Here is a 19,416-nt window from a genome sequence, read left to right on the forward strand (position 1 = left end):
AGACCCCCACAAAAAAAGAACCCATCCCACATCAGTTTATATTGGGCCCTTCCCATTAAAGTATAAAATTCTTCTAATTCCTAAGGTCAAAAGAGAATATAAGCATTTTCTCAGATACTATCATAATAGGCAAGTCATTAGTTATGAGAAAATTAAGATTTTGAAAGCATCACTCATATAATAGGTCTTAGTCAATCCAATTTAAAGATGCTATTTTAATTTCTAGTTTCAAATATAGTATTCTCCCCTCAAATCTCAGTTCCATTTATAACAATTTAAAATATGCAACTGTCTACAAATACTTTTGAACTCAGAGTTACTTTATTCCACACTTCATTTTCCAAGTGTGAGTTTTAAGTTTAAAGCAAACATTACACCTTTTCCCTTACAAGAAACATTTCCTTAGTACAATGAATGTTAGTCCCAGAATCAAGCTTTTTTTGTAGATTCCTTCTGATTAGCACCAGAAACTCTCAAATGCCTCCCCACAAATACTGAAAAGTTGAATTCATAAATTTAACTGTGTCTACAAATGATTATATCCAGATACCTTGAAACAAAGAGGGCTATAATTTTACTTAGCCTTTTTTTTTTTTACCTGGAGGGTGCCACCCCCACTAAGTTGGGGCCTAGTCCTCTAAACAATGAGCGAGGACCCTCTTTTTCCAGGATAACTCTAAAAAGAGAAAAAGAAATATTAGAAAGAAATGTTCTATCGTTCTTTACTAATATTCTAGAACAAAACCAATTTCTCCTACTTATAATGTATCTTTCCAGTCCAATTTTACAGCTATAAAAACTTTGGGGGGGGGACAGGCAAAGTACTGAAAAATAGTAATAAAACTCTGTGCATATTCTTTTCTAAAATGTCTGGCAAGATGACTCAGTGGGTAAAGGTACTTGCCACTGGGCCTGAGGATCTAATTTGGATCCCTGGAACTCACCTAATGTTGGAAGGAAAACTGACTCCACAGTTGCCTTTTTTCCTCTACATGTATGTTGTGCCATGTATGTGCCCATGTACACATGCATAAAACGGTTAAAAATAACAGTTTTATTGAGGTATGTAGGCTCTTGCTTGTAATTCCAACACTGGGAGGCTGAGATAAGAAGATTATCCTAAATTTGAGTGAGTTAGAAGTCAGACTAGGCTTCAGTGAGACCCTGTCTCACAGTAAGAGAGGAGATTAAGAAATATCTAGATTGTGACACTGACTTGCTTTCTCTCTCCTTATCACTTAATCAGCAAATTTGATTCCACAAGCAGAAGTGTGGCTTCTTCCTGCTCTCAGGGTTTTGCCTGGTACTGGGGATCAGACTCAGCTTCACACACAGAAGGCAAATCCTCCACCATAAGCTGCAGCCAATCCAATTTAATCTTTACACAATCTTGGAAACTACAAGTTCTGAAGTACGATGTCAATCAACAGTTTCAGTGAGATGCCATGGCAAGTCTATCACCCTAACATCCCATGGGTTACTAGAATGCTTGGTAAATTTCCCCTCCAATTAGTTAATATCTAATATATTGAGAACTTAGTGTATAAAGAGCTCATGACTAGATTTAAAAAAAAAGATACAGGCCCTCACACTGAAAATTCTACTGAATAGTTGAGGAAAAAAAAAGCATATTAATGCAAATAATTTAATAGGTCACAATAAGCAAATATTGTACAAGATATTTATTCCCAGAAGAAAAAGGGATGGAGAGCCTAAAGCATAAGAGGCTTTCTGAGATTAAGTGGTTTGATGAAGCTGCAGAGGTGAGATGGAGCAGAATATTTTAATGGAGAAACCAGATGTGGTGGCATGTGCCTGTAGTCCCACATTTGGGAGGACAGGGCTGAAGAAGTTCAGGCCAGTCTAATTAGAATTGACTTGGAACAACAACAACAAAGAATAAGTAAAAGAAATAAAGCAAAGGAAACTTTAGCACTAAGAAACAGGTAGATCAAGTGCTTGTCTCAGAGTATCTATATACTTCCTCCCTAGTGCTGGGATTAAAGGCATCTGCCACCACTGCCCGGCAAGAAAGATCTCTTAAAAGGCAGATGAATGTAATAGTTAATTAAAGGTATAAGTTGAAGGCAAGATTTTTTTCTGTGAAGTCCAAAGGTAGAAAACAACTGTATGAAAAAAGTAATCTCACCCATTTCAGTTTAAGAATAAGAAAACAAAACAGTATTCACTTATTGGGTGCTTTAGTGATTAAATGATTTACAAAGAGTTAAAGGTGAGCATGAAAAAACTTGAGGAAATGGCGGTGCATGCCTTTAATCCCATTACCAGGGAAGCAAAAGCAGGTTAATCTTTGTGAGTTTGATGTCAGTCCAATCTACATGGAGTTCAAGGTCAGCCAGTGTTACCTAATAAAGCTTTGTTTCAAACAAACACTCCTGAGAAATCTGAATTAATTAAAAAAGAAAGAAAGAAAGTTCTCATGATGACGGAAAACCACAATTACTGAAAACCAAATCAAAGTATATCTCAGGGGTCTAAAGCAGAATTTTAAAAAAGATCTGATCAATGGTAATGTCAAAATTATTCATTCAGAAATGAATTAAGATTCATTTCCTGGAGCTGGAGAAATAGCTCACTTGTTATAAGCACTGGCTGCTCTTCTAGAGATCCTGAGTTCAATTCCCAGTACCCACATGGTAGCCCACAACCATCTATAACTGGAGTCCCACGGGATCTGATGTCCTCTCCTAGTGTGCATATATATGCAGACAAAATACCCATATACACATAAAATATGCAAATAAATCTTTTTAAAAAGATACATTTCCCATACCAATCAGTAATTTTCTGTAATTGACATTTTAATTCAAAACTGCTGACAGTTTTATTCATGTCCTTAGGTAACCAAGTTGAAAAAAGCGTGATGCAATCTTAGTAGCAAATGTAAATATACTGGATGAGTTCATTTGCTACTACAAAATAAACACTACTGAACTCAGTTCAAACAGATTTAAGTCAAGTGAACTGATAAGGCAGACACACAGTATTGAGCTCTAATACAAACCTAACAACACAGAAAATGATCTGAATAAGTTGTTTTGCTTTTCAAGACAGGGTTTCTCTATGTAGCCCTGGCTGTCCTGGAACTTGCTCTGTAAACTAGGCTGGCTTCAAACTCAAGAGATTCACCAGCCTCTGCTTCCCAAGTGCTGGGATTAAAGGTGTGCGCCACCACAGCCAGTCTTAAATAAGTTTGAAAGCAACTTAATATAAACAGGCCAATCTTTTTCTAATCATCAGAAAATGTCAACACACAGATTTTTAAAACTAGTATAACTGTTTCAAGATGAAGCTGTATAAATTATATATGTTATATATTTTATAAAAGAAAATTGTCAGCAACTAGATGCAGGTACTAGTGCATATATGTGAACATTAAACACACAATAGTAGCACCAACACTACCTTCATTTTAAAACTAAATACAACAGCCATCTGGGTATGGTGGCATAGAGGTAGGCCTGTTCTGGATACTGAATTCCAGACCAGTCAGGGCTACATAGTGAGACCTTGCCTGAAAACAAATGAAACAAAAATGAATCAATTCAATGCAAAATACCTATAATAACTTTAGAAATGGATAAATTTAGAAAAAATAGTTTAAATATATACAATTTGGAAATATTCCATTTAATATAATCTTTATAATTGTTCTACTCCATTATAGTCTGCTACAACCAATAAGTATATTCATGCTAACTTTTGTCATTAGCTTTTCTAAAAAACCTTTTAAAATGTGTAAGGAAAAAATTAAGCATGTGAACCACTAAGATAAGCAGCACAGCAACCAAATCCATGAATGCTTTGCTCTCACTTTAGGCAGTGCAGAGGCCCAGGGGACACGACTCGGTTGACACTGGCTCCGGTCATGGTGTTCAGCTGAACTTCAGAGACATAAAGTGTCACAGAAGATGACTGTAACCGCGTTTTGACAACTTCCAGTGGACATGTCAGAATAGCTCCCACTGTGCCACCACATCTACAAAAAGACGAAAAGATTAGATTTTAGGTATCTAACAGCCAATGAGAATATACATTTTTACTTAGTGCTCTAATCAAAAGGTGTTTTATAACCTTACTAAAATTTAAAAATCTGAAGACTAATCTTTTTGAAAGTTTCACTTACTTGACTACAAATAAACACTTTCAGTCACTAAAAAGTACTGACGGAACTATGGAAAGCACCCAGCATGTCTCAACTGGTAGCCCCTGTCCCCAAATATCAGAATAAAATTTGAAGCAAACACTAAGCTTAGTACTTTGCACACAATTAGGTAAGGGAAGAGTTCCAGTGAGGGCCATTCCTAAAATGATTGGCGAAAGAGCTGATCAGTGCTTCTTGCCAAGGTATGACTTACAGCGCTGACGAGATCTATACCAATGCTTGAAATGTATTCCATTTTTCACTTTTCTTTCTTTCTTTCTTTTGGTTTTTCGAGACAGGGTTTCTCTGTAGCTTTGGAGCCTGTCCTGGAACTAGCTCTTGTAGACCAGGCTGGTCTCAAACTCAGAGATCCGCCTTCCTCTGCCTCCCGAGAGCTGGGATTAAAGGCGTGCGCCACCACCGCCCGGCTAGCAGCTTTGTTTTGTTCTTATTGTGTGTATCTATTTTCAAATCATTGCTTTTTGAGACAGGGTCTCTCTATAGAGACCCAGCTGGCCTGGAAGTCAGACGGGGCTACCTCTACCTCCTGAGTGCTCAGCAGCACGGTACTTATTTAACTTACGAGAAAGGTATTTCAGTTTTATGGCATCATCAGCTTCGTGTACAAGATTAAAGCACTGTGCTATAATGCATTTAGTTTTATGTCTAAATGAACGTGAGCACAACCAAACTATATTAAATATACAGTGTTTAGCTCACTTATGCATCTAAGATGTGGATGCACAATTATTAAGTTAAGCAAGTAGTTAATTAAAGGAAAGGGCCTGAGAGCTGTGATGCAGGCTTAGAGTTTCAGCAAGTAGGAGGCAGAATAATCAGAAGTTCAAGGTAATCCTTAGTTACGCGGTGAATTCAAGCAAGGCTAGGCTACATGAAGTCCTATCTCAAAAACAAATAGTATGTAATATTATTTGAGTCTTATTCCACTCCTTCAGTTTCACATCAATGAACTAAATTTTCATTAAGACAGTAATTAGAGTTTTCAGAAACACCAATTTGCATAACCAATATAATCACATTTTTTAAAAATAGCAAGAAGTCAAGAAGCAAGACCACAAGCTGAAGGCCTGCCTAGGTAGTACTCCACTTCGAGATGAGCCAGGCCAACTTAGTGAGATCCAGCCTTAAGATTAAAAAGAGGTTGGAGCATGAGGCTCTAGTTTTACTTTGCAGAATAGCATGAGAATATAGAATCAAGATGAAGTATCTCAAACCAAAACAAGCTAAAAAGCCTATACCGATGCAGAAAGTTCTAGAAGTTAAAAATCATCAGGAAGATAAAAAGGATTCAAGGTTTTCTGACACTCAACTATCAGAAAACACAAGAAATAGTAAAAGACACACCACTCAGGCATGGTGGTGCATACTTTTAGTCCCAGGACTTGGAAACAGAGGCAGGTGGCTCTCTGAGGTAGTCTGGCCTACAGAGCAAATTCTAGGCCAGTCATGGGCACATAGCAGATTTTGTTCAAAAAGCAAAGGAAGCACACAAAAGACACAAAGTAACAAATGAAAAAGAAAAATCAATTACCTTCAACTCTCTCTGGCTGTGTGCACATGCTACTCAGCACCTACTCCAAGTGCATTAAAACAAGCCCTTAGGGTTTCCTGCCTTCTACAGCTGCTATTTTCCTCTGACTCAGTGACCTGGCCATAAGTTAGAGCCATGTAGTATGGCAGCCAATTCATCTGCTAATGTGAATATTTTACTACTTAAAAGTTACAATTTAAAGTTATTTCTGTAAAACAATCACTCATTTGCTGTGTTTTCTTCACTGGCAATTCAAGGGAGAGAATAGCCCAGTTTGAGACCAAGGAACATTAAAAATTCATTATAGCATCAAAAAATCTCTACATTACACATCTTTCTGTATTGATGTGTAAAATGATATTGTATCTTCGATATATCCAAAGTAACCTCAATTTTTTTCTTCTTAGTCAAACTACCTGGATCAATGTGCATCTTAAAAGTTTATAGGCAGGGTCTAGAGCAATGGCTTAGGGGTTATGAGCACTGGTCATTCTTCCAGAGAACAAAAGTTCAATGTCCAGCATCCACATAGAGGTTCACAAGAATATATAATACCAGTTCTAGAGGATCCAACAGTACTCAATATGAACACAGTGCACAGACATATAGGCAGGCAAAACACTAGGCACATAAAACAATAAAGTTTATAGGCAATTAATGGGGAGTTGTCCACACTGTTGAGGCTAAGACAAAGGGACCAAGAATTGCAAACCCGCATAACAAAACACTGCCACCCAGAAAAAGGGAGGGAGAGAGGGGTGAAGGGGAGAAAGGTAGGAGAAAGGAAAGGAAGAATGGACCAGGGAGGAAAAGGAACTAAAGGGGTAAACAACCAAGATTACTTAGAGAAATAAGACAGTCATGTGTTCTATGCATCAATCTACAGACTATTCAACATTGTTAAATTCGACTACTTTATAAGGCAATTAAAACTCTTCTACTTTTACGTTTGTCTGTGTGGTAAGTTTACCCAACTATGACAAGCTGCTTCTATTTGCTTATGTACATAAGAAGAATTCAGGCATGCCAGTGGTCAACTACTTTAGTACTTTTTTTTTTTAAACCAACCTTGAGTAAGTTGGCACAGTTGAGTAAGCTAGGCACCAAGAGATTGTTTAAAAAGCACAGAACTCAAAAACTGCAAACATCTTGTGAGACTGAGGGCTTCAAAGTGTTCTCCCATGCAAGTTTACCACAGGGCACAAGGACTGTAAGCTGAGGGTGAGGGGGTGGGGAAGGCAAAGGGCAAGTTTTCACTAAACAGCAGTGAAGTAGCAAGCAGATCCATTCCAACCATGCTGCTAAGAATCTTGAACGTGCCAGGCATACAGTTACAAATACAGTCCTATAGTCTCAAACAGCTGAATCACTAGGACCAGTTCCGTGGTCTATAAAGAACTTTTACTAACAAAATTGAGGCGTATGTGGTGGTGTGGGGCACATAGGAACCTAAGAACTTTCAAGATTCTGCTGAAGGGGGCTAGAGAGATGGCTCAGCGGTTAAGAGCACTGGCTGCTCTTCCAGAGGTCCTGAGTTCAATTCCCAGCAACCACATGGTGGCTGACAACCATCTGTAATAAGATCTGGTGCCTTCTTCTGGCATGTGGGCATACATGGAGGCAGAATGTTGTATACATAATAAATAAATAAATCTAAAAAAAAAAGATTCTGCTGAAGGAAAGGGAGGAACATGGAACAGAACAGATTCCAAGACTGTGACTGTCAGACATAGGTTGCCTTCAGTCTGAGGTTCTAAGCATGCCTGAGCCACAACACTTGTTGGAGAGGCAAAGAAGTGTGTAAAGTATTTCCTAAGTAGATCTACAAATCTGGGTGGAGTACACATTTTAAAAGGTGCTTGGAAATTCATCTTTCTTAATCTTTACACAAACCTATTTCCTTGAACAAATGCAGTTTATCTTTGTAAATGCAGAATGAACAGGTTGACCCATTTTTCTGTTTCCAAGTAACACACCATTTCATGAGAAACAACACTAAAAAACAGTTCACGAAAATGTTAATTATCTTAAGGTTTTTTGTATCTTAAAACATGCGGGTCAGTTGGGCAGTGGTGGCGCATGCCTTTAATCCTAGGTCTCTGAGTTTGAGACCAGCCTGGTCTACAGAGTGAGTTCCAGGACAGGATCCAAAGCTACACAGAGAAACTGTCTGGGGGGAGGGGGAATGAAACAAACAACAACAACAACAAAACATGTGGGTCACTTCTAAAATTCTATAAACTTCATTAAGGAATTTTAACCAACTTTTTTTTTATAGCTTAATTTGTTAACCAATACTACAGACTGAGCATTTTCTTCAAGCCTTTAGTATGTAAGGCAAGAAACACACCTTTTCAAAATGGCTATCCAGTGATAAATTATCCTATACAGTGATAGATTACCATGAAAAACTAAATAAATTGTTGAAGTGAAAAAGGTATTTAAGAAAGTGATATTATTGGTTCAGAAAAAAATTAAAGACTATTCTTACTTTGAATGCTACAGCAAAATAAAGAATAATAATAATACCTGAATCAGAAAAATGCTGGCCAGCTGGTTAGATAAACATAGATATGTGGACGGACACTAATACACGATCAAGATACAGTTATATAGTACCAGACTAAGGACTAAAAAAATGCACTATGGAAACAAAATATGCACAAGGAAACATGATTATTTTGGAAAAGGAAATTTCAGGTAGGTGGTGATGGCACACGCCTTTAATCCCAGCACTCAGGAGGCAGAAGCAGGCTGTGAGTTCGAGGCCAGCCTGGTCTAATAGAGTGAGTTTCAGGACAGGCTCCAAAGCTACAGAGAAACCCTGCCTTGAAAAACAAACAAACAAACAAACCAAGCCTATTTGCTTCCCTTCATATTTATCAACTAATCAAAATCACTAAATTCTATCAGATCAGATCCAGTGACTAAGAGCTCTTTAGCTTAACTTGTCTGTCTTCCTTGCTGCATTTGGTATTTTCTGGTTCTTCTAGTTTCTTTTCTTCTTTGAGACAGGATCTCATTATATAGACCAGGCTGACCTCAAACGCAGAGGTCTGCTTGCCTCTGTCTCCTGAGTGCTGGGACCAAGGGCATGCACCACCAGGCTCATCTGGCTCGTCTACTCTGGAGATGTGAACTTAAGTTTTCATGCTTGGCATGAAACTTAGCCCCTTGTACGAACATTTTAAGGGAAACTGGCATACCCTAAAAGACTCTGCTCCTAACTGAACAGACTACCTTTACACAGACCACCTTCAGACTACAGACTACCAGCACATATGCCAACACATCTGTGAAAGCAAACAATATCATACTACTTTTGTGAACTCCACTTAGAATGTCCGGACCACCAGAAGGGAATTCAAAGGAGTTGCTACTACCCCCGCCCCAACACTACCCCTTGCTATGCCAAGCTAACCCTCTACAGGGAAACAGCTAACAAAACAGTCAGAATAAGTAACTTCCCTCAGTTTTCCAATCCATTAGAATGAAATTCTCACAGGAGAGTATATCTCAATGTTTAAGACACCTGCCTCCCCACTCATAGGTTCAAATCCTACCCCCTAAGAGGTGACAGCACTGAGAAGAAGGGCTGGGTTTGGGGGAAGTGACTAGGTACTGAGACAGAACTTTATGACATTTGAAGTCGGAGCAAGTAGGTCCTCACTAGGCAGGCATGCAATCTGCTCACATGGACTCTCAAGGCTCTGGACCTGGAGCAAATATTAACTTTCTAGATGCCACCCGATTTATGGTATTTTGTTATCGCAGCCCAAAAGGTCCAAGTAGACACAGGATGGAACTGGGGACATGGCTCAGTGGTTAAGAGCACTTGCTGCTCTTGCAGAGGACTTGGGTTCGGTTCCAGCACCTAAATAGCAAACCACAACTGTGTGTTCCTCAAATTCCAGGATATCTGAATTCCAGGATGTCTTCTTCATCTTCTTTTTTTCTTTTTCTCTTTTGTCAAGACAGGATTTCTCTGTGTAGCCTTGGCTGTCTGGAACTCCACCCCCCCCCACACACACACACATACCCGTAGACCAGGCTGGCCTTGAACTCACAGAGATCTGCCTGCCTCTGCCCCCAGAGTGCTGGGATCAAAGGTGTGCACCACCACTAGAGTACTCTGATGCCCTCTTTTGATTGGCCTGCATGGATTCCTGCACACATGTAGTGCACATACATATACCAAAATATGCATACATGCGTATATGTGTGTGTATGTATGTATGTATGTATGTATGATTTTAAGGTCTATTTTACTTCATGTATGTGAATGTTTTGTATTGTGTGTGCCTGTTAGATCCCCTGGAACTAGGGTTTTGGATGGTTGTGAGCTACCGTATGGGTGCTGAAAATCAAAATCTGGGTCCTTTCCAAGAACAAGAAGTGTTCTTAACCACTGAGCTATTTTTCCAGCCACACATAAATAAATCACAAAAAAACCCCCAAAAACTCCACAGAAAAATAAAAAAGATGGAAGAAATGAGAACAGTAAAAAGATTATGGACATAGTATAATACAAATAAACCTCATTAAATAGTATTCTACTTCTGGCCTGATCTTACAAGGAGCCAGTCGAAATAATTTCACAATCAAAAACAAAAACAAAAAAAAAAACCCAAAAAAGACCATAATATCAATCAATAAGTAAGTAACTTGAGAAAGTTGTCTTTATGGTACTTGTGTCTATGAACAGAAAAACAGCATCTGAGGTGGAGTGGAAACTAAACCTTAATTAACATTCTCTTCTTCACAGCTACCATGATCCGTCTCTGTAACTCAATTAACCCAACAAATGCCCTTACAAATCCTGAATATTAACTCCAGTAAAAGCATAATGAGATCAAAGGGTGCCTTAAAGAAAGCACGAGTTAAGCACGTGAGAATGTCACTCAGAACCAAGGTCCGGTCAGTTTCAAATGTTCCTATTTACAGTACAGCCCGTAGTAAAAGTCTTGTGGGATCCTGAAGTGCACAGTATACACCATTTTAAGTCAGCAGGAAAGGCCCCGGTGGGAAGAAAACCCTTGCCTAAGAAAAAAATGTCACCATGAAAGAGGTTCCTCTTGGCTCTTTTAAGGTACTCCGAGCGTAATCCAAAGAATACCATGCGAGGAAGCCAAGAGGTAGGCTACAAAGACACACCTCTTCGGTGCGGTAAAATAAATCTTACAGCTCCTAGTGTGGATAAAATCCTTTAATGATAAACCTAGCACTTACAAAGAACACACCAAATTATTGTCAAAAACATGCAAGCTTGGTACACAAATTAGACATTTTTAATTAAGAACATTTCTAACATAACCTGCCTTGCATCTCTACATGTTTATCACACACAACACTGCCAGAATATGATACACAACAGAATTTACATATAACCGAATCATTGAGACTTTTACAATTACTTATTCCTCATTTACTTGTATGAAAATGTTTGGCCTTAGGGAAGAGAATTTTTTGACATTAGCATATTTTTCTCTATTTTGATCAAAAGGACCTTTGCTATCACCTATCACTCCACTATTTCTGTGAGGAGTATACTAAATCACTTAGACATTCACTCTATATAAATATGAAGTCGAGATGAGATGCAAAGGGAGAGAATTTACAAGCAAAAGCACTGTATAGCAACAGTCTACTGTGCACATACTAGACTTCTTTGGGAAGGAGGGAACAAACTGATATTTTTGGATCCCATAAAAATCCTCCATTCCAGTTCTCAAAACAAAAAACAAAAGAACAAACAAACAAACAAACCCAAACCCCCCCCCCCAAAAACCCTAAATGGTCTAAATGGTCTAAATTCTTTTTTTTTTTTTTTTTGGTTTTTCGAGACAGGGTTTCCCTGTAATTTCTAGAGCCTGTCCTGGAACTAGCTCTTGTAGACCAGGCTGGCCTCGAACTCAGAGATCCGCCTGCCTCTGCCTCCCGAGTGCTGGGATTAAAGGCATGCGCCACCACCGCCCGGCAATGGTCTAAATTCTTAAGTATTAATAAACACAAGGTGATGATCCCAGTACAAGCTGGAAAACTAATACATTTGTGCTAACATTTATTTCATATACATGTGCGCTCTATCTTTAACAAAACATGAAACCTAAACACAGGAGCCACAGAAGGTCCTGCCTTAGAGAGGACATCAACTTTGCCTTATAGGTGAAGTGATCAAGATAAAGAGTTTTGTCTATTCTTAATTCAAATTCAAAGGGCCAGCCTGAACTACATGTAGGGTCTTCTACCTTGCAGCAGGTGTAGCTACAAGATCTGATTACAAGTGGAAAACCAATAACTTCAGGACAATACATCTTTACTTTCCCTTACCTCCTCCCCTCCAATACACAGTTTACTAAAATGTCTTAAAGGCCTGGGATGGAGCCCTGTGGTGGGAGAGCTTGCCTAGCATGTGCAAAGTTCAGGTACAGCAGAGACTTACTGGTAGTAAACATTTCAGAAACAGGAAAAGCAAACGGGTTCTCGTAAAATTAGCAGTTGCTTTAACGCCAGAGTAGAGTACAAAACGGGAGAATAATAAATGCTGAATTAAATGTGTGCCAACTAAGGAGAGTACTGTCTTTATCAGCAATAGAATCCTCATATATTAAGTCAAAGCACACAACCACGAAGAGAATGCATATATATTCCTTTGATATTCTTAAATTGACTGATCCAAAATCAAATCCTTGGGGTTTCAGACTACTTTATTCTGCTTTAAAGATTAGAAAGTTAATTCACCATAGCTATTTTTATGACAAGATTATAATCGTGCTGATAAAAATCTTAACGTTGTTCTATTTATCTAATAGGGAAAGAACATCTCGAATGGAGGAACAAAGTTGGCTCAGCAAAATGGCTGTGGACCAGCAAACCAGACTTCAGGCTCCATCCTAATCCTGTGCACATATATAGTTAAATATTCATCTAAGTGCATGACTTCTCTCAACCCAGCCCTTCTCCAAAGTGCTCAGAGGGCTGGTTTCCCGCAAAATAAATAAAATTAACAAGAGAAAGGACTTCAAAGTCACTGCCGTTTTACCATCTCCCGCAACCGGGACAAACTAAGGAAAGAGAAATTTTCCAGAGCTGGAAATAACCTCCAGGTACCGCGGGTGAGAGAGCACAACAACGCCTTCCCCGACGGCTGCGACGCCACCACCAGCAGCAGCAGCAGGCGAGCAGCGGCGGCCGGAAACAAGGTCGCCCGCGAACGTGGGCGACGTGAGGCCCAGGCGCGCGGGGCGAGGAGGCCGGCCGAGGCGGCTCCCATTTTGTCGCCAGGCCGAGCCTCCTAGGCGAGGCCGGGGTCCGTGCGCCTCAGCTGCCGCGCACGACCGCCAAGCTAGGCCGCGACTCACGCCCAGGCCCGGCGTGGGCTCCGTGGGCCCGCGCGGTCCCGCCCGCAGCCTGCACCCCGCGCGTCCCACCGACCTACCCCCCGGCAAACAGATGCACCAGCGTGTCCCTCTGGCTCATCCTCTCTTCTGCATGTCCTCCGGGCGCAGAGGCGGGACGCGGAGCCGGCAGCCCGCCACCGGCAGAGGCGTGGGCCGAGAGGGACGCCGGGGGAGCGGGCGGAGCCGCAGCTGCGGAAGGGCCACCGGCGAACCCTCCCGGCGCCGTCCCCGATTCGGCGACCTCCACCCGACTGCGCAGCGCGAGTCCCGAGGAGTCCGACGTCCCTACATAAACAGAAGCTTCTATTGGGTGAGGCCGCGTGACGTCACGAGACCCTCACGCCTCTTTCACGTGATCGTGGGCGGGTGGCGGGGGGGTGGGGGAGAACTCCTCAATGAAGGGCCGCGGGGCAGGACGGGAACGCGTGCGGGACCGAAGAGGGTCGGCTCGCCGACGCACCTGCTCCGCTAATCCGGGAGGCGGCCTAGCGATGGCCGCTTACCTGCGCAGACCGGCTGCAACCGTCTCGAATAAGAGCCCAGCGGTCCGAGGTCACTGCTGATCTACTCTGCAAATGTGTAGATTCAGGATTGAGCCATTCGGCTTCCTGTGTGTGCCTCGGAATTCGCTGAATGCTTGGCACCGCTTGTGCACAGATACTCGCGTGCATGCTCACAACAGCACAGTATTAAACCTGATCATTAAGCATTAGTGTTAATTAGTGGGATCTGTAGCGGAGCGACATCACGAAACTTTTTGTCAGGGGAGGGGTGCAAGTCTGGGACTCCTATAAAGGCAGCTGGGCTCCAATTTAGAGACCTGCATGCCTTAAACCTCCTAAGTGGTGGGATTAAAGGCCTTCCAGGCTCTGTGGAACATTCCTGTGGTAGAATGCAGACACAGAATTCCTGACAGGAATAAGGTAGAGTCGCGTGAGGGAAAAACCTTCCAAGTTTCCTAAGTGAAAGGCGAGGAGATTAATCTGAAGGTTTACTATAGGAATAAGATAATTATCTTATTGACCAACACATGTTTCTTATATGTATACATAAGACTAAGGAAAGTGGGTTTTTTTCTCTAGAAAATGGTTGTTATTTTTAATTCCTATTAACTGGTAATTATTTCTGAGGTACAAATGAACAGGCAAAATAATATAATAGACACCAATATGCTAATCACACAGAAGGAACCGTAAAACTACACCGACGCACCTGCTCCGCTAATCCGGGAGGCGGCCCTCTATGCGCTATGGGAACTAGGATGAAAATTTAAAAACAAACACACACAGACAGACAAACGGGGCCATGGGAACGTCCTTTGGACAAGAATGCTAAGAATGCCCCTTTATTGTGCTCAGGGGCAGCTTATATAGGGCTCTGGCCACGACCCAGCTCTCGGGATCTGGATCTTCCAGTTGCAGACTCATCAGAACCCACTCCCCTGCCCTCAGGGTCTGTGCTCAGAGCAGCTGCAGGCTGCTCAGAGCAGAGGAAAACAAGTGTTTACAAGAAATTCAGGGTCTGGTGGTCCGCAGTCCCCAACAAGGAACAAATTTTATTTTATTTTTTCTTGTCATATGATTGCCCGTCCATTTGCAGCCCCCCATCATCCTTTCCAGCCCACATGAAATTCTCCAGAGCCACTTTCCTGGAGACACCACTTCCTTGACAAAATCTGATTGCCTTAGCTCCCTTTCTGTTTCACTGGCTCCTAAATTCCTACAGAATGCACAGACTGCAAGTGTTCATGCCACAGTAGAGGACTAAGTGGGTAAAAATATTTAAAGAATTTCAATAGTGCCAATGATATTGTCTTCCTTCTTATTTTGATTATTGTTGTTGAGGGAGGGGCACGTGCAGTCACAGTGCTTTGCCCTAGGTTGTGCAGTTCCTCCTAGAAGAGATTGGGTTTGAATCCAGGAGAGTCTGACTTTAGAACTTTAGTTGTTAAAATAATAGCCATCTATTAGATCAGAAAAGAAAAAAAAACTGGGCAGAGCTAGAAGAGCAAACTGAAAGAGTAACAACCCTGGGCAAATGCCAAAATTTCTGGCATCACATCCAATGCCTATTTCTTTCTATCCTACAGCAATTTTGTTGAGACACAATTCCCAAACAGTGGTTGTTAAAATGTGTGGGTTGGTGGGTTTTGGTGGGTTTCCCTGATTGTTCAACCCTCACCTAACTGATTCCGGACCTCTTCCTCACCCCAATGCCACCACGGATTTGTTAGCAATCACTAGCATTCTCTCCTCTTACTCCCTCCAAACCACTCCTCTAGTTTCTGTTCCTCTGCTTTTGCTGAGGCTGCACATTCCATCTAAGTAAATAATACGATGCGCGGCCTAGGTGAATTGCAGCTTGCTGCATGACGGTACTTCGTTTCCCCTTCATGACTGTTTCCTTGCTTGGCTATATCACAATATGATCTATATTCAGTGAATGGCTGCTTGGGTCGTTTCCGCGCTGAGGCTATTCACAATGCTGCAGCTGTGGACAAGTTCCACAATGGACATGTTTCTGGACAATAACAGTTATTCCTAGATCAGTGACAACTCCGGTGTTAGCATTTCCTTTTCTGTCTTTCTTAGGGGCCATTGTGGAAGCAGACTGACTGGGCACGGATCTGGCTAAAATTGGGCTCCGCCCACTGGGGCGCTACTGCGTGGAGGACTCAGGCCTGAGGTAACCAAGCCTGTCGCCAAGCCACACCACTGTCATAACCTCCCTTGTCTCTCAAGACTAGAACACCTGTAAGCAGCTTTCTTCCACAGCCCCCTTTGCCCTTTCTACAAGCTTCTATGCGCTTTCCTGACCAGGTGAATGGAAGCAAAACACACATCCCACCTGTTTACCTGCTCCCTCCCAATTTCTACCCAAAGGGCTTTCTGGAAGGTTCACAATGAGATGAGTACCTCAAAACAAGGGCCTCAACTTCCTGACTAATAATGGTTTTCAACTGTAATTGCTAAATAGTTGGAAGTTCTTAGTAGCTGTGGGGGAAGAGCGCAATAGAGCACAGCTGGACTGATGCCCGGTTGCTAATCTCTGGTTTTTCTTATTTTTTTTTCCTGTTATCTTTATTTCTTGTAGGTTTAGAAATTCTTATAAGCGTCAAGCCTCAGGCTGGCAGCGTCAGTTTTAAATGTCTGGTGGGTTTTTGTTGTGTAAGGCTGTTGTTATGGTAAAACACCATGACCAAAAACAACTTAAAGAAGAAGGAGTTTATTTTAGCTTAGGTTTCCAGAAACCTAAGTGCATCATGGTGGGGAAGCCTAGCAGCCAGCTGTAGGCACAATGCCCAAACAGGAAGCTGGGAACTCACATCCTCAATGGGAACCTTGGAAGCAGAGACAGTTAGCTGGGGCGTGTCTTTTATGCCAAAGCCTGCTCCCAAGGATGTATTTCCCCAGTAAGGCTTCACCACAGTGCCACCACCTGAGGACCAAGTATCCAGATACCTGAAACTATGGGGGACATTGTCATTCAGACCATCTCAAAAGGCAAAGTAGATTTTTTTTTTACCAAATGTGGCATTTTTCTCTTTTCTTCCTTCCTTCCTTTCTTTTCTTCTTCCCTCCCTCCTTCCCCCCCCCCCTCTCTCTCTGTTTTTTGAGGTGGGATTTCAGACTTCCTGGCTGGTCACAAACTTATCTGAGGCTGACCTTGAACTTCTGACCCTGATTCCTCCTCTGAAGTGCTGGGGTCACAGGTCTGTGACTCCGGGCCTGGTTTTTCTGTGGTGCTGTGGTTTGAAGGTAGTGCTGCTGATGACCCCAGGGCTTCAAGCATGCTAGGCATGACTCTGCCAACAGAGCCACATCCCAGGGCCTCATTTTACTTTCAGCAGTGAGTTCAAACGCAGAAGGGTTTGAAGAGAAAGTTAAAATCTTCTTGTCAGTATCCTTTCCCAAATCATACTTTTCAGTGAAACCATTGTCCATAGTTGGGTGACTATCCCTTTGGACACTTTGTGCCATAGGGACACTTTGGACACTTTGAAACACTTTATATTTATACAGCACTTTCTGTGACTAGCCCTTGATTGCTTTGTTTTAAGATTTATCGAGTTACAATTGACATGTTGTAAACCACACACTTAAAGTAATATAATTTGATGAGTTGTTACATGTATACATTAGAAGCACCGCTGTAATAAAAGTGGTATATCCATCAATGCCCTTCCACTCCATCCCCAAATCTCCTGCCCATTGTAGTTTTTCCAATCTTTTTAATCCTTGTAGGCCACCACTGTATATTCACTTACGTTTGTCTACAATTTCAACTAAATAAAACCACAGAATGCATACACATATGCATACATTACCACATATGCATATGTGTGCTGGTGTCTTTTCATAATTACTCTTAGACTAGTTCCTGCAGTAGCTCATTTCTGGTCTTGTGGCAACCGTTTAAGCTGTATGCAGTATTCAGTTATTACAAATAAATTCACATTCATGCATCTGTATAGACATATAATTTTGTTCCTCTTATGTGACAGGCAGGGAAGCCCCATTTTACAGACAGGAAATTGAGATGCAAAGAGATTATGGGATTTATTGAACTGACTCAGCTTGCAAGTGATGAGCTGGGCTGGAAACTGAAGGAGTCAGGCTCTAAAGTCTGTTCTCTCATCCTTTAGTCCGCACTGATAGCTCAATAGTCCTCCCCCATTGAGAGTAAACACTGAAGTTCCTACAAAAACTTGAATAGCTTTGGAAAGAGACATCAGAATTGGTTCTCCAGAAGGTTCTGGAGAAGAAGTGTGTATGTATATCTGAGTTCCAAATGGAAAATCCCAGGGCAGTAGCTTCCTTATGCAGTTTAATCTCCCAGTGGGTACTTCCCATCAGCCACTCTGTGTCGCTTATACTGAATGACATTTAATGACTTAGCCATGAACCCTGGTGATAAGCATTTAGAGGGAGTAACAGAGATAGATAAAATACTTTACTTGCAAAGATGGAGTTTTTGTGGGAAATACTATGTCTCAGGGCCTAAAAGCATGCCCAAGAGCTCCTGAAAAATCTCAAACATTTTTAATTTAAGAATCTTTTTTTACACAGTCTATTTTGATCATGTTCTTTTCTCTCCCTCACAAGTATTTCTCTAGAACTACTCCTGGTGCAACTATCTGTATTAGCCAGGGTTCTCTTTTTTCTTTCTTTTTTTTTGGGGGGTTTTTTGAGACAGGGTTTCTCTGCAGCTTTTTTAGAGCCTGTCCTGGAACTAGCTCTTGTAGACCAGGCTGGCCTCGAACTCACAGAGATCCGCCTGCCTCTGCCTCCTGAGTGCTGGGATTAAAGGCATGCACCACCACCGCCCGGCTAGCCAGGGTTCTCAAGGACAGAATTGATAGAATGGATCTCTATATATTTGTGGGGGCTATTCTTGGTTGTCAGCCTGACTTAATCTGGAATGAACTGTAGTCTAGAAGTAGAGGGCACAACTGTGATCCAGACCTTGAGGTAAGAAGACAACAAAGGATCTTCAGGCTGGGGCACACCTTTAATCTGGGCCCCACCTTCTGCTGGAAGCCTAAGTATGGGGAAGGAAGGAAGGGAGTGTGTTCTTTCTTTGCCTGCTTGCCCTTGCCTTGTCAGTCAGCACATCCATCCCTTCACTGGCATTAGAGTCTTCCGGATTCCAACATATACAGACCAGCTGACACCCAGCATCCTGGGACCGAGCAACTCAGCCTGTAAGAAAGAGAGCGGAGAAGAGAAAGAGATTCATCCTATAATTTCCGTGACTCTAGAGAACCCTGACTAATATTAAAAGTAGATTTATTAGAGTGATGTACAGGCTGTGGTCCCCTAGTTTAGCCATGGCTGTCTCCTGATGCAAAGGCCAAGTATCAGGTAGTTGTTCAGACCACAAGGGTAGATATCTCAGTTGCTTTTCAGTCTGTGCTAGAATTCCAAAGAAATAGGTTCTAATATTAGCAAAGAAATTCCTCAGCAGCAGGATAGATGACCTTGCCAGCACCAGAGAGAAAAAGAAGAAAAAAAAACAAAAAGCTTCCTTCTTTTATGTTATTTATATGGACTGCCACCAGAAGGCATGGAGGTACAGATGTCCTTCTGTGTGTTGTGATATGGGTTGCTTTTATGGGTAGATGAATAAAGCTGTTTTGGCTAATGGCCAGGCAGAACAGAGCCAGACAGGAAATCCAAACAGAGATACAGAGAGAAAGAAGGCAGAATTAGAGAGATGCCATGTAGCTGCCAAAGGAGAATGATGCCGGAACATTACTGATAATCCACAGCACATGGGTGATACACAGATCAGTATAC

General features: G+C 41.7%; 1 protein-coding gene across 1 annotated transcript in view; it reads right to left on the reverse strand.

Annotated features, from left to right (window-relative positions):
• Nucleotides 1-13,370, reverse strand: part of Slc25a36 (solute carrier family 25 member 36) — a 30,416-nt gene extending 17,046 nt beyond the window's left edge. The window contains exons 1-3 of the mRNA XM_038323759.1: nucleotides 13,156-13,370; nucleotides 3,836-4,000; nucleotides 599-676 (exon numbers count right to left, since the gene is read on the reverse strand). Coding sequence (XP_038179687.1) covers nucleotides 599-676; nucleotides 3,836-4,000; nucleotides 13,156-13,196 — 284 coding nt within the window. The 5' untranslated portion in view covers nucleotides 13,197-13,370. The remainder of the gene's footprint in view (nucleotides 1-598; nucleotides 677-3,835; nucleotides 4,001-13,155) is intronic.
• Between the last annotated feature and the right edge of the window lie 6,046 nt (nucleotides 13,371-19,416).

Source organism: Arvicola amphibius, chromosome 3, assembly GCF_903992535.2.
Source record: "Arvicola amphibius chromosome 3, mArvAmp1.2, whole genome shotgun sequence".
Taxonomy (NCBI): domain Eukaryota; kingdom Metazoa; phylum Chordata; class Mammalia; order Rodentia; family Cricetidae; genus Arvicola; species Arvicola amphibius.